The sequence below is a fragment of the Phaethon lepturus genome, unplaced genomic scaffold (assembly GCF_000687285.1).
Source record: "Phaethon lepturus isolate BGI_N335 unplaced genomic scaffold, ASM68728v1 scaffold39337, whole genome shotgun sequence".
NCBI lineage: Eukaryota > Metazoa > Chordata > Aves > Phaethontiformes > Phaethontidae > Phaethon > Phaethon lepturus.
The window spans coordinates 1-12,509 of NW_010550473.1; the positions used below are offsets into that span (position 1 = coordinate 1).

The 12,509-nt window shown below is 42.7% G+C and overlaps 1 protein-coding gene across 1 annotated transcript in view; it reads left to right on the plus strand.

Moving 5' to 3' along the window:
* The first annotated feature begins 6,118 nt into the window (after window positions 1–6,118).
* The window catches only part of TMPRSS2 (transmembrane protease, serine 2), a 12,292-nt gene continuing 5,901 nt past the window's right edge, over window positions 6,119–12,509 (plus strand). Inside the window, exons 1-6 of the mRNA XM_010290568.1 lie at window positions 6,119–6,133; window positions 6,994–7,189; window positions 7,503–7,586; window positions 9,017–9,136; window positions 10,468–10,597; window positions 11,661–11,771. Of these exons, the coding sequence (XP_010288870.1) occupies window positions 6,119–6,133; window positions 6,994–7,189; window positions 7,503–7,586; window positions 9,017–9,136; window positions 10,468–10,597; window positions 11,661–11,771 (656 nt within the window). The remainder of the gene's footprint in view (window positions 6,134–6,993; window positions 7,190–7,502; window positions 7,587–9,016; window positions 9,137–10,467; window positions 10,598–11,660; window positions 11,772–12,509) is intronic.

The window sequence follows — 12,509 nt, forward strand, 5'->3', positions numbered from 1 at the left end:
GGCGTCTCCCGAGAACGAGGAAAGGAAGCGCCGGCTGACAAAACCGAGGGGCCCCGTAAGCTCGCCCCTCTCAGCGGTTTTTCCCTCCGCCTTACCCGGTTGCCCCCTTTCCGCAGCCGGTTTCTCCAGCGGTAGGTGCAGCGCTTCCCCCCGGACCGGCGGGGGAGGCAAAAAGAGGTGGATGGGTGTTGTGCAGCGAACAACGCCGTTCCGCGAGGTAGACACGGGAGGAAAGGTGCGGAGTGCCCCACGCACGGCGACGCTGTCCCACCTCGTAGCTCTCGAGGTGGCGGTTGGCCATTTCTTGACGTTGTGTTGAAGGGAGGCGAGGCGCTGCGAGATTAGGCAGTTTTTCAAGGTCACGGAGTGAGTAGTCTCTCATACAGGGAATAAACTCCAACAGCATCTGGTTCTGGGGCCTCTTCATTGCGTATTAATGTCACCGCTGCTCTGGTTTCTTGCAAAAGCGCTAATTTCTGGTTACAGTTGTTGCAACTTGTCGAGTAATTTTGAAAGAGTGACTTGGTTGATAGAGAGCTTTCCCACAGGAGCCGTATCATTGAAACTTCTGGGCCAAAGCTTTGAATGCTGAGATTAAACCCACTCCGCACCTTCCTTTAGGTGATTTTACTGATGATCGTGGCTTACCTGGACCTCAAATTTTACCTCAGGTTTCTGGGTGGGTATCAGTGAATTCAAGATACCATTCTCACGTTGTGCCTTTGTCCTAGGAATCCCTGCTTGCCCCGAGTAAAGTGACACTAACGCCTTTAGTGCTTTAGCAAGAGCCAAAGGAAGCAGCTTCACCTCTGAAGGATGATTTGTGTCAACGAAGGCAATGTTAGGCAGGGGAAGAGGTGGACGTTGTGTGTGGCATGGATCGATGAAACTGGGAAGGGATTGCAGTTGTAGCCCTTACCTATGGGTACCAACATAAATGTAAAGCCAAAAAACAAGTGGATTAAGACAAAATTTGATGTCAAAGTAGGACTTAACATGTCTCTTTTCCTTTTTCTTTTCACTCTTGAACTGTTAAAAATTATCCTGGTACATAGGAAAGCCAGCCTAGAGCAAATCTGTCATGGTAGTCTAGCCAGAACGTGGAAATAAGTTGAAACAATGTTCCTGGATGTTGATAGAAAAACAAAGCAAAACAGTATTCAAGGAAACTGGTCAAAATATTTCTCTTGGAGTTGCTGCTCCTGAATATACGGGGTCTTCCTCCTGTGTCAGTCAAGGGTCAGCCCACACTGAGCAGTTCCAGTACCGCAGTGGTAGCTCAGCTGTGTCTGTGCTGCTACATCAGTACTTCTCCCATGTCTTTGATGTGTGGATCCCTAAACCTGTCTCTGGCAATATGAGCCTCCCCATAGAGTGAATTCAAACCTCCTGCCAGCAGGCTTGCTTTTCTTTCTTATCTGCCATAGGCCCCTTGGAAGTGGTTTACAGCTCCTGAGGATATGTAGTTCACAGGTTGAAAACAGCTGACCCAGACAAATATCTAAATAAGTCTGATTTGTTAACATTGCTAGTTTTTATTTTTCTGTGGAGTGGGTACCTACCGGTACCATATTCATACAATATTCATCTGCAACTCGAATATGGTAAACAAGTATTCTTGAGAGCTTTTTTTCCTTGCCAGAGACTTTCGGTGCCGTAGACAGAACGTTGAATTTTGCTGCCAGAATATGAGGTTATTTGCTTCTTCCATGGAAAGAGTAGGGCAGAGGGAATGTATTGGGAATGTACTGTAGGGGAAGAAAGCATCTAAATGCCAGGCTGGCTGTTTCTGCATCCTCTAGCAACACTGTGCACATGAGCTGGTGGGTGCTGTGGGCCATGGCTGCCTCTGCAGTTGTTGCCTGAGCAATAGGTCCATCTCCTATCATGCCAACAGATGTGGTTCTTCTGGGCTTTTGGTCCATTCTATTTCAGAAATGGCTTTTTTTGGTAGGGTCTTCTGCCACTTATCATCCACTCAGCTAGGCAACAGCTTTTCAGCCTCCTTTCCCATCCCACCGCTCTTAACAAAGGCATGTGATGTACTTGTGATAGGCTGAGTTTCATGGTAACTTCTGTTTTCAGAGAAGACAAATAGATGATTATTGGTAGTATGAATACAGCATCCTATCACTGTTTAAAATGAGGCTGCTAGGCTCAGAGCTTTTTAATGTCTTTTTTTTTTTTCATGTGGAAGCAGTATTAATCTTGCTTTGCTGGCCTTGGGAATACTGTTGTGGACTTTGAGCTGCTGGTAGTGCTTATCAAGAGGCACTGCTTTTTGACACCTGTTAAGTAGTCTACTAGTTTGGTTTTTCTGGTGGTTGTTTTTTCAGTTGTTGATACCTATCACAAAGCTTAGCAAACAGATAATGATGTTTCTATTTCAGGAAACAGCACAAAATATGTGTTGAAGTAATACGTAAATGCAGGAAGTATACTGCTGCCTATATAACTTTGGCTTTGTTGGCCAAGTTGAATTCACAGTGTTGTATTAGGATATCCGAAGGAAATTATTCCATCCTATTGGCTTAAGCATCTAGGCATGGAAACAACATATAGTGATATCTATATAAAAGCTTGTGGAAATGAATATAGTTAGTGGTACTTGTGGAACTCTACGCCTCCAAAGCACGGTACTACTCTTAATTAACAATTTTGACATGGTGTGTGCTAAGGAAGTACCACTATTATTTATTGCATGGAGAACTAGGGTAAAAGCGAGCAAGTCTGGTTTCATTAACAAAATCACGCTTAAATCTTTGGGGTTTCTGTGCCTTTCGTTCTTTCTATTGTCTTTTGGGGATGTTGGCTCCTGGCTAGTGAAGGACACACGCAGGATAAGAGAGTCATGACCTGACGCTGCTGTAAGGAGGAAAAAGCAGAGGCCCACCTTCGCCCAGAAGTAGTGAGGTGAGGGTCTTAGGAGGATGTGGCGGTGAGGACCACTTACAGTTGAGCAGCATGACTCTGTGCTTGATGCTTTTTCACTCCAGGGGACATGGTGGCTGTCACTGTGGTAGGGAGGAGGACAAGCCTTTGGAAGGCTAATAGTCTAGGAAGTCTATATTCAATTAAGTAGTATGTTACCAAACGAAGTACAGACCAACTCTGCTGGAACTTTTGCTTAAACACAAAGAATTAATTTGCAGAAATTCATAGAAAAAACTAAAAAACCTGTTGGATTAAACTTGTTTCGAATTAATATAATATTTTCAATTTTTAGTTTTTTGTTTTGTTTTTTTTTTTTTCATTCTGACAACTTTTATTGGAAAAAAATGGTGTATTTTTTAATTCTTAATGACCCACGACAGAACTTTAATTATAACACTCCTAAGGCATATGTAGGAGAAGCTAAGATATTTCAAGTAATAACTCTAGCAGTGAGGCAATATATTTCACTGTATTCATCAGTATGTCACTGATGGCTATACGTTTTATACTCTTACTGTCACCCATTGTTAGAAACAGTAGCATTCTTTACTTTCAGAACTGTCATGAAACAAAAGCACACTCGATTGTGGACCTTCTGGTTGCTGAAGGTCCAAATGCTGATTCTGCTCCATCTATACTGGAGTAAACTGAAGGTCTTGAAATTCAAGGGCTTGACTGCACATGAGTGGCAGGTCCCTTTCATTATTTGGGTATACTCTTTCCAAAGCTAGAAGATGTTAGCAAGCCCATCTGCAAGGCTCTGGCTCCCTGGGCCCTATCTCTTATACCTCCAAGCCTGCTGTGGGGGTGAGCTCCATCCCTGTTTCCTTGCCTGGGGACCTCTGTACACTTTAACTCCACTATCTCACTTTAAAAGGACTCTTGAGGTTTGTTTCTTCAGATGTACCCAGTAAAGTGCCGTTATAGCTTGGCAGACATCAGGAGGAATGACTGGCAGTGGGAGGGAAGGATAGTTGTGTGTTCCCACTAAACTCTTCTGCACCAGGGTGGGTTTATGATACTTTTATGTGGGATCTATTTAAATCTGTCTGATACGTGAGGTGAGTTAGAGGCCAAAGTATTGGACTGAGATAAGACGGACCAGTCTCTTCTAGCTCTAGTTGTTGGAAAGGGGAGTGTTTGACAGGTCAGTTTGTTTCTCCATGACCCAACTTCCTTATCTGTGAAGTCGTTGCGGTACCCTTGATGTATTTGTAAAACATTTTGAAGTGTGTCAGTGATGCGTGCTTAAGAAAACTAGATTATATCATTATTGGATGCTACATATCGATTTTTGCCTTAAACGTTTGCAAACTAACAGGAGCCCAGTGGTTTTGGTTTAATCTGTTTTTAATACACTGGCAAACGTGTATGTGTGATACCATGGAAATCTGCATGTCCCTATGACTTCCCTGTGTTCTGTGGTGTCATAATGAAAAACTGTTATTCATCAGAAGCTGGATGGGAAATAGATTAGCAAGAACTACGTTGGGAGTGATAGTTGAAAGCCGATTAAGCCACAGAGATTTTTTTTTCCTCAGTTCATTTAAAAAACAAACAAAGCCTCCCAAAAGAGTGAGGAAGACTGTCATCTGCCAGTCTGCGAAGCCTTTCAAATGGTAATGTAAAAAATATTTGGGTTTTTCTAGTACCTGTTGGCTTACCTCAAAATCACCATCTGGTATTCTTCTGTCTGCTGTCACTAAACTTGCTAATACTTCTTTTTCCGCTCCTTTTCAGAGAACAAGGAAGAAAAATACCTTCCTGCGACTTGTTAGTTGTCCTCTAAGTCTGGGCAGAGCTACACTTCCCGACTCTGCTGTGAAGAGCTGGGTAAGAATGGATGCAACATAAAGCCGAAGTCCTGAAGCCTTAGTCACCAGTCTGATGGACTTACTGTAAGTAGGAGTAAGGCTTGTGTTTTCACCTGTCTGCCATGCAAATGAGAGTTCAAGAGTGCATGATTATTTACGTTTTTTTGCTAATGCTAATAAGCAAATACCAGAATCAGCCTTCCTAAACTGTCACCAAGTATCGGTACACTTGAGGTGCCAAGCTGCCATTGAAATCTGCTTCAAAGACATTTGCAGTGCAGTTTTGGGTGAGGTGACACCTTGGTAGATGTTCTAAAACCTGACCTTATGCTTTGGGCTGAATTATGCTGCATCTTAACGCAACTGCTCTTTACAGTCATGGCTTTCAACAGGGGTCATGGAAAGCAGGGTACTGCTCTGCAAGCTGGTGGAAGGTATTTCTCAGTGCATGACTGAGGCATCCCTAGGCTGTTTTTCATGTAGAGTAACATTATGAGAGGACTCAATAAATTAAATTATTTATTAAAATGATTGCTTGTGGAGGTGTATAACCGCCTATTTTAGAACTGAGGCAGCAAACGTTTTGTGTTTCTTGCGTCTTTGCTAATCTGTGGTTTTACTTAATGTTAATGATTAACTTTAAAGCAAACTGTTATATGCTTGAAACATTGGATATAGCTCCTCTCTTTTGCTCTGTTTGAAAAACTTTCGTATTGGTATGGCATAGTGGTTCCCCGCCGTGCTTCCCTCCCTGTTTTTGGTACGGTGGCTACAACACATAACCAAGAAAACAACTGTTTGCAATGCAGAAGAGCGAAAAAGATGTGGCTTGTGGGGCTGCTAGCCATGGCATTATCAAATGAGTTAGCTGAATTTGTATTTCCTGATGTTTTGTTCATGTTCTCATTTCTGTGTCATAAACATCAGAGCGATACATGAGTAAGTGTTGAGAGAGGCGGGAGGACCCGAACTTGGTACTGACACCATGTGGGTTGATGCCAGGATATTCTTTAACTCTCATTCCGTCAGCGAGAGTGAACACTAACTTAATCTTTTCGGTTTGTGTGGTGCTCGTGTTAATGAATAGTTGCCACTGTATAATCCTCAAGGTTGTATTGAGAGGCTATTGAGATCCGATTTCATGTTGCACCTTAATTTGTACCCTCTCTTGAAATATTTCCGTTTTTTTTTTTTTTCCTCAGATTTGGCATTTTTCCAAAGGAAAACCGACAAGAAAAGTGGACAAAGCTTCTGGCTGTGATTGTTTTCTGTTTTGTGTTTTGGTTTTTGTTTTTTGTTTTTTTTTATATATAGGTTCACACTTTACTTCCAAACACTTGAATTGTTTCGGTACTGCTGACAGAGGAAAGATGACCTCTACAGTAGTAAGTAAAAAAAAAAATTCCTCTCTGACTTTTTTTTTTTTTAAATGAAGCTTTATTCCTTTATAAATAACAGCCTATTGAGTGATGTCCTGGTTAACAAGTCTTTTAAAAAGAGAGGTATTATTTGTTGTGTTTTCTTTTCTGCAAAAAGGGAAAGCTATACTGTGAGGCAGGTGTAAGAGGCTGGAATTAACTAGCATTTGAAGTGCTCAGATACTCCTGGGGAAGTTTATGCTTTTACAAGCTTACTTTGGAGGCATAGACTGGAATGGCTTCTAACAAGTTCTTAAAGCTCTTCCAGGATAAATATTCCACAGCCTGCTGTAGGCCAGTGCATTTCAGAAATAGCTTAGGCATGCCTCGTGTTGTCCTAGGACAAAACGGGGCAGTGAGCATTTATCCTAGTCCTGGACAACTGCACACACAAAGGCTGTTACTTGCCAGCACTTCTTTCGATGGTGGTACTGCCTAAAACTGTCCTTGCTGCTTATTTCTACCCTGCTAGATGTTCCAGTGCAAGGGTTTGTGCAGCCAGCCAGAGGGCTGGGCTCAAGAATCCTTCTTCAGCTGAATTACTTTGGATCAGGAAACTGATCTCTTCACACGCCTTCCTGCCTCACTTTCTGTTATTTTTGTTATGCAAAGTGTGAGGTATTAGGCATATACTGTACATCTCTTTCTCCGTGTAAGTTGGAGTCACTAGTATGTGTATGCATGCACGGTGTATTTCTGCGCCGGCAGAATTACTTAGTAGGGTTCTGAATGTAAATGGCATCTGAAACTCATTTTGTCCTAATTGCACTCTTGCCTCTTGTTTATGATTTTTCTCCTGTTTCCTTCCCCTCAACATTATCATTTAGGGTCCACCGTCATACTACGAAAATCATGGCTTTCAGCCAGAAAACATCTATTCTGCCAGGCAGCCAGTAGGTGCTAACCGGTATCCACAGTACTTCTCAACAAATGCTCCGTCAGTGCCAAGCTACGTCCCAAGGGCTGTTAGCCATCAGTCGAGTAGGCCAGTAGCACGTTCATCCGGGAGAACATGTGCATCAAGTAAGTTTTGTCGTGATTTCTTCCAATTTTGGACTTAAAGATTTTCCAGAGTAAGATAACAAATAAAAGGGATCTTCCCTTCCAACTCCTGTACCGAAGGAGCCACCTCCCTGTGGATGAAGTAATAGCTGGCTGGGATGCCGGTGTAACTGGACAGGAACCTGGGCGATTTGGAAGAAGGATGGTGGAACGGAGAAAAATCTGTCTGGCAGAAAATGTCTGGGTTTAAGTCGTGGAAATAGATAGTGCTGGTGGCTGGAAATTACCCTATCTGTGAACCTAATTTCTCTTTTTTTACTTGTTTTCATTTCAGGTGTAAAGAAAGCCATAGTCATTATATTATCCATTTTACTAGTAATTTGTTGTGCAATTGCTGCTTTCTTCATTTGGTATTTTGGTAAGAATTTTTGTTTGTTTGTTTCTGAAAGAAAAGATGTGTTAAACCTTTAAAGTTAGAAATAGACATTCTTATCTTCTATTTTATACTGGGTTAAGGAGACGAAATTCTTTACTACCTACCACCTGAGAGATGAACTAACATTGCTTCTAACAGCTCAGTTTTGTTTGTGGGTTTTTTTTCCCCCCTTTCTTTTTAATGAGCAATGCTGCTCTCACTTTCCGTTCATCAAGTCAATATGTTTTTGATGTTAAGAGATGTCATCAGCTTTTTGACCCTTCTGGAGCAGCATATTCAGGTGCCTTCTCTGGAAAGCTCCAATCTATCTGGCAAAAGCTGGTGCAAATTAACTGTACAGCGCCGTAGCTGTTAGTAAAGAGTAGTTTGACCTCTTGCAAGGGTTTTTGCACTGGGGGATAGCTGGCACGTGACTGCGCGTGGCCAACACATCCGCGGTGCATTTCATTAGGGAAGTCACTGCTGTGCATCCTCTCTGAAATGGAGCTCTGTTCCAGATTTGAGCTTCACTTAACTTCGAGTGAAGGAAGGAGATTGAAGTAAAGTTGTATATCTTAACTGCAAGAGTGTAACTGGCCAAGATCTGTTTTATTTTTGGTAAAACAGGATCTGTCTTGGAGCAGAAGTAATTCACATCCATTTATTTGTTTCTGTGAAGCTTTTGCTTTGAAAGTGTGTTAAGGTTGTGTGAGCCCAGCCTGTCTCACCACTGTAAGCCATACCACGGATGATACCTTCAGCTTGGAAGTCATCCTCAACAGGGTGACTGAGCTTTGAAGCTGGGCTGGAGCAATTCTGCTCGGTTTAGGTGAAATTTGTCTTGTGCTATCTTAACTTCCCTTTCAATGAAAGCCACTTTTCAAAGGAAACTAAAAAATAATTTGCTATATTTTTAGGAGCCTCTCCTTTCTGTTCTGTGCAGGAAAAGAAGAGAGAAGGGAGTTCATTTAAAACTATTAGGATGACACTTTGTGTTCTTAGGTGTTGTTTTTTTTTTTTACTCAATTTGATTTATTCAGGGTGAACGTAATCTTGTTTTAAATGGCAGCAGAAGCAAAAGGATGTAATTGGAGTAATTGCTTTCTTCCTCTTTTTCTGTTTATAAGTGTTATGCTTTGTCAGCGTAAAGCTGACTCCTTCTAGACGACTTAATGATGCTTGCTTGTTCGGGGGAGGCAGTGGACAAAATCCAATCAGCTGCATCAGTGACTTAATCTGACAAGCGATGCAAAGGACAGAGCAGTACATCTGCTGTGGTGTCAGGCGAGGTCTCCTCCCACCTCTGAGTTGAAGAGCTCTTTCTGATGTTTCGCTCTATCAAAGCGGAATACTCCTTAAGACGAGAGTTGGCAGTAGTCGCCTGAGGCTAAGCTCATGTCCAGCCTAATGGCTGTGTTGCTCTCTCCCCGCAGTAGAGAATCGTTGCCTCGGCTCCTTAATAGAGTGTGGATCTTCAGGGGTGTGCATGCCGCCCTCGCAGTGGTGTGATGGAGTGAGCCACTGCCCCAACGGGGAGGATGAAACCCGGTGTGGTGAGTGCCCGCAGGCAGGGTGGGGGGACCTTCAGCCAACTGCAAGAGTTTTTGAGCAAACGGCCTTGTCCAAAGCTTGCCCAAGTTACAGTAGAGCCATTTTAACCTAAGTTATATCTCTAAAATGGTTTCGGATGTTTGAGCACTTTGAAGCCTATATCTAGATACTCAGTTTGTTTCCAGTCAGATTGAAAAGCTGAAACAAAATGTCTGACTCAGGGGTTTGAGCTAGCTTAACTTTGGATCAGTTTTTAAGATATTACCTTTAAATTTGAATGGGGTTTGTGCAAAACTGAATGCAGCATTGTCTCTGGAATGAACAGTCATCGCTGACTTCTTAGTAGAACTTCAGGTGATAACATAAATCTGGTGGTCTTCAGTCAGGCTTGTCTTTTTCCACATATTTTGCATTCCTCCTTCTCCCAATAATGCTTCAATTCCTTCATAACTCCATTGTGTGAAAGCCTGGTCTGATCAGTGTCTCCGACTGGAAAGATGCCAAGGGAAGCTTTAGTGCAGAGCTGAAGGTGGAAGGTGAAAACATCATTGATTTGTCCATTCCAAAGGTGTGGCATCTTGTTTCTAACACCTGTGTTGTGCCAGTGCCACTCTGGAAAACTCTGGCTGTGCTCTTATTCTCTGTCTGGGAACTTTTATTTGGCACATGCCTCATGCGGGGTTAGCATTTACTGGCACATGCTCTAAAGCTGCTCCACTCTGGCTGGTTGAATAATGGGTTTTTTGGAGAAACTTGTTCAATCTGTTCTTTTGCTTGAACTATTTTATATTAAATTCTTGTGCAAATAAATACATAATGGGGCATGGAATGTCAGAGATAATTGCTCCTTCTTACATTCTTGCTCTACAGGTGCTTCTCTGAAGAAATTTGGTGTATTAAGATACAATATAAAATATATTAAAATATATTATATTTTATTTATATACAATATATGATAGATTAAGAAAAATATGGTTGCATAGATAAAAGATAAGAAAAAATTGGCAATCTTTCTCAGTGGTAGAACATGAAAGAGAATTTTGAGCATAAAAGCTGAAATGAAAAGATGAACACTATCTGGTACACTTGCATTTTTAAACTCTTAGTTCTTTTGAATTGCCTTACCCAAAAGAATTAAGTCATTGCAATATTTCCATCTACTTGGTATTTACTCAGAAGCTGAGTAGAAGGCAGCATTAAATTAACACCTGTTCATACACACAAGCAAATATTACGGGTAACAAGACTTTTAAGTAGAGAAAGAGCAGTAATATAGCGTGTGGTGTTCTTGGTTTCTTTTTTTTTTTTTTTTTCATTCTTCCTTTTCTGGCAGTTAGACTTTTTGGACCAAACTTTATCCTGGAAGTTTATTCACCTGTCAGCAAATCCTGGTATCCTGTTTGTCAAGATGACTGGAATGACGATTATGGGAAGATTGCATGTAAAGACATGGGCTACAGTGTGTAAGTCTAACCTTCGTCAGCCTTTGCACATACACAGAAAGGTTAAAACGACCCTCTTTCCAATTTCAAGAATGCGTATCTGAAGCAAAAAGCAGTCGGCCAGGTAGTTCTTGTGAACCCGGGTGGGTCTGATTTTAAGGATGTTACAGAATCAAACCGAAACGTTGCTCCAACAAGCAGCGGGGTCTGGCACACATGCAGTAGCTACTCAGCGGGGTGACTTGTATCCAATACATTCACTTACAACCGTCTTCCAAAGCTCGCTTCAGATCATTGTAATTGCTCGGGAACATCCCGTCTGGCTCACCCTGTCATCACCAGTATTACATGGAAAGCCTCGGTCTTCTGGGGACGCAAGTAACACCAGCCTGCGTGGAAGATTGCGCTAAACGTTTGTGGCCCCGAGTGCTGCCCACGTTCTCCCCACGTAACGCCGTAGCCTGAACTCTTCTGCGGCTGCAATACCTGACGGTGCCTCTCCGACACGGTTGGCAAATACTGTCTTCCGTTGTGCGTGGAGTAAACTTACCGCCCAGGCAGGCAGAAGCTGTGTGTGCCCACGCTGCGTCGTGGCGCTCGGAATTGGGGCCTCTGAGCCAGCGATGACCCCAGTGCTTCCAACTCCAGTAAGACAGCCCGGCGGCAACTAGACAGAGCGGGTCCTCGGCTGTAAAGCCTGGCAGAACAGCAGCACTTGCTACCCGTCTCGTCCCACAGAAACGTGGCTTAACTGGACCTGAGCTTTGCTGTGCTGTGCAAATGTACCGGCAACGACATCGCCTCATCTTGCCCTGTTTCAGGAGGCTGAAGAGTCATACCCTGCATGCATATTAGATAAAAGTACTTTTCTAATTTAGTAACTGTTTGATGGGAAACGGAACTTGGCAAATATTTGAAGAATCTGAGTCTCTGGCAGTGTACTACACCACTGAGGCTCTGTGTTTAATCAAAAAAAACCCCGTATTTTCAGTGTTGTTCATGTCAGAAGCTCTAGTTTGGCACAGTTTATTGTTATTTGAAAAACAAAACGACTGGGTTTCATAATGGACTTTCTGTTTTGCAGAGATACGTATTACTATAGTCGAGGAGTAGCAACTGAAGTCGGCTTTAAAAGCTACATGAAGCTGAACACGAGTGCTGGGAATATAGACTTGTACAAAAAGCTGTATAGCAGGTATCTTTAATACAAACTTCTTCCCTTTTATCAGGGGTCTTTTTTAGCTGTTGTAAAGAGGTGTAGCTTCTGCCCGTAGCATAATGCAAGCACATCTTTCAATGGGAATTGATAGAGGGAAAGGAACTTTGGTTTTAATCCGATTGCAGCAACTGCTATCCCTTCTATTTAAAAACACAGCTGTCATTTTTCCGTTCTTCCTCTCTGCTTTTAAAAAAGATGTGCCATCCTGTTCCCTCCGTGCTGTCTAGAAGGTTGCCGTGTCAAAGATACTTTTCTGAGGTTCTTTGGCCGTCAACGGGACTTTCTGTACGGTGACAATAGCTACCGGCTGTAACACGTTCACAGCAGCTGGTACAGCTTTTTTTTCAGTCATATGAACGCACAGCATGCAAAATGGATCTTTCACTGTGGAAAGCACAGTTTTTATTCTCATTAAAGAGCTCTGAAGTGTCTAGTTTCTAAACCTGTCGAATGCTGTGCCTGCTAAGTTCCCGTCTTTCCCTTGTTTAGGTTCTTTTGCAACTACTTCATAAATCCGATCAACTTTTTCTCATGCTGCTCTTCGTCTTGCTCCTCAATAGGCTTACAAACCTTTTGTGCTGGTGACTGCAGTCTTCCACGTGACAGTTTTGGTAAATGCAAGAGATAGTGGAGGCCAGATGGTTGCTGGTAGGGTAGCTGGAGAGAGTGAAAGGAGGAGGGGACTCTCAGACGGAAGATGGGGGGGACTGCCGC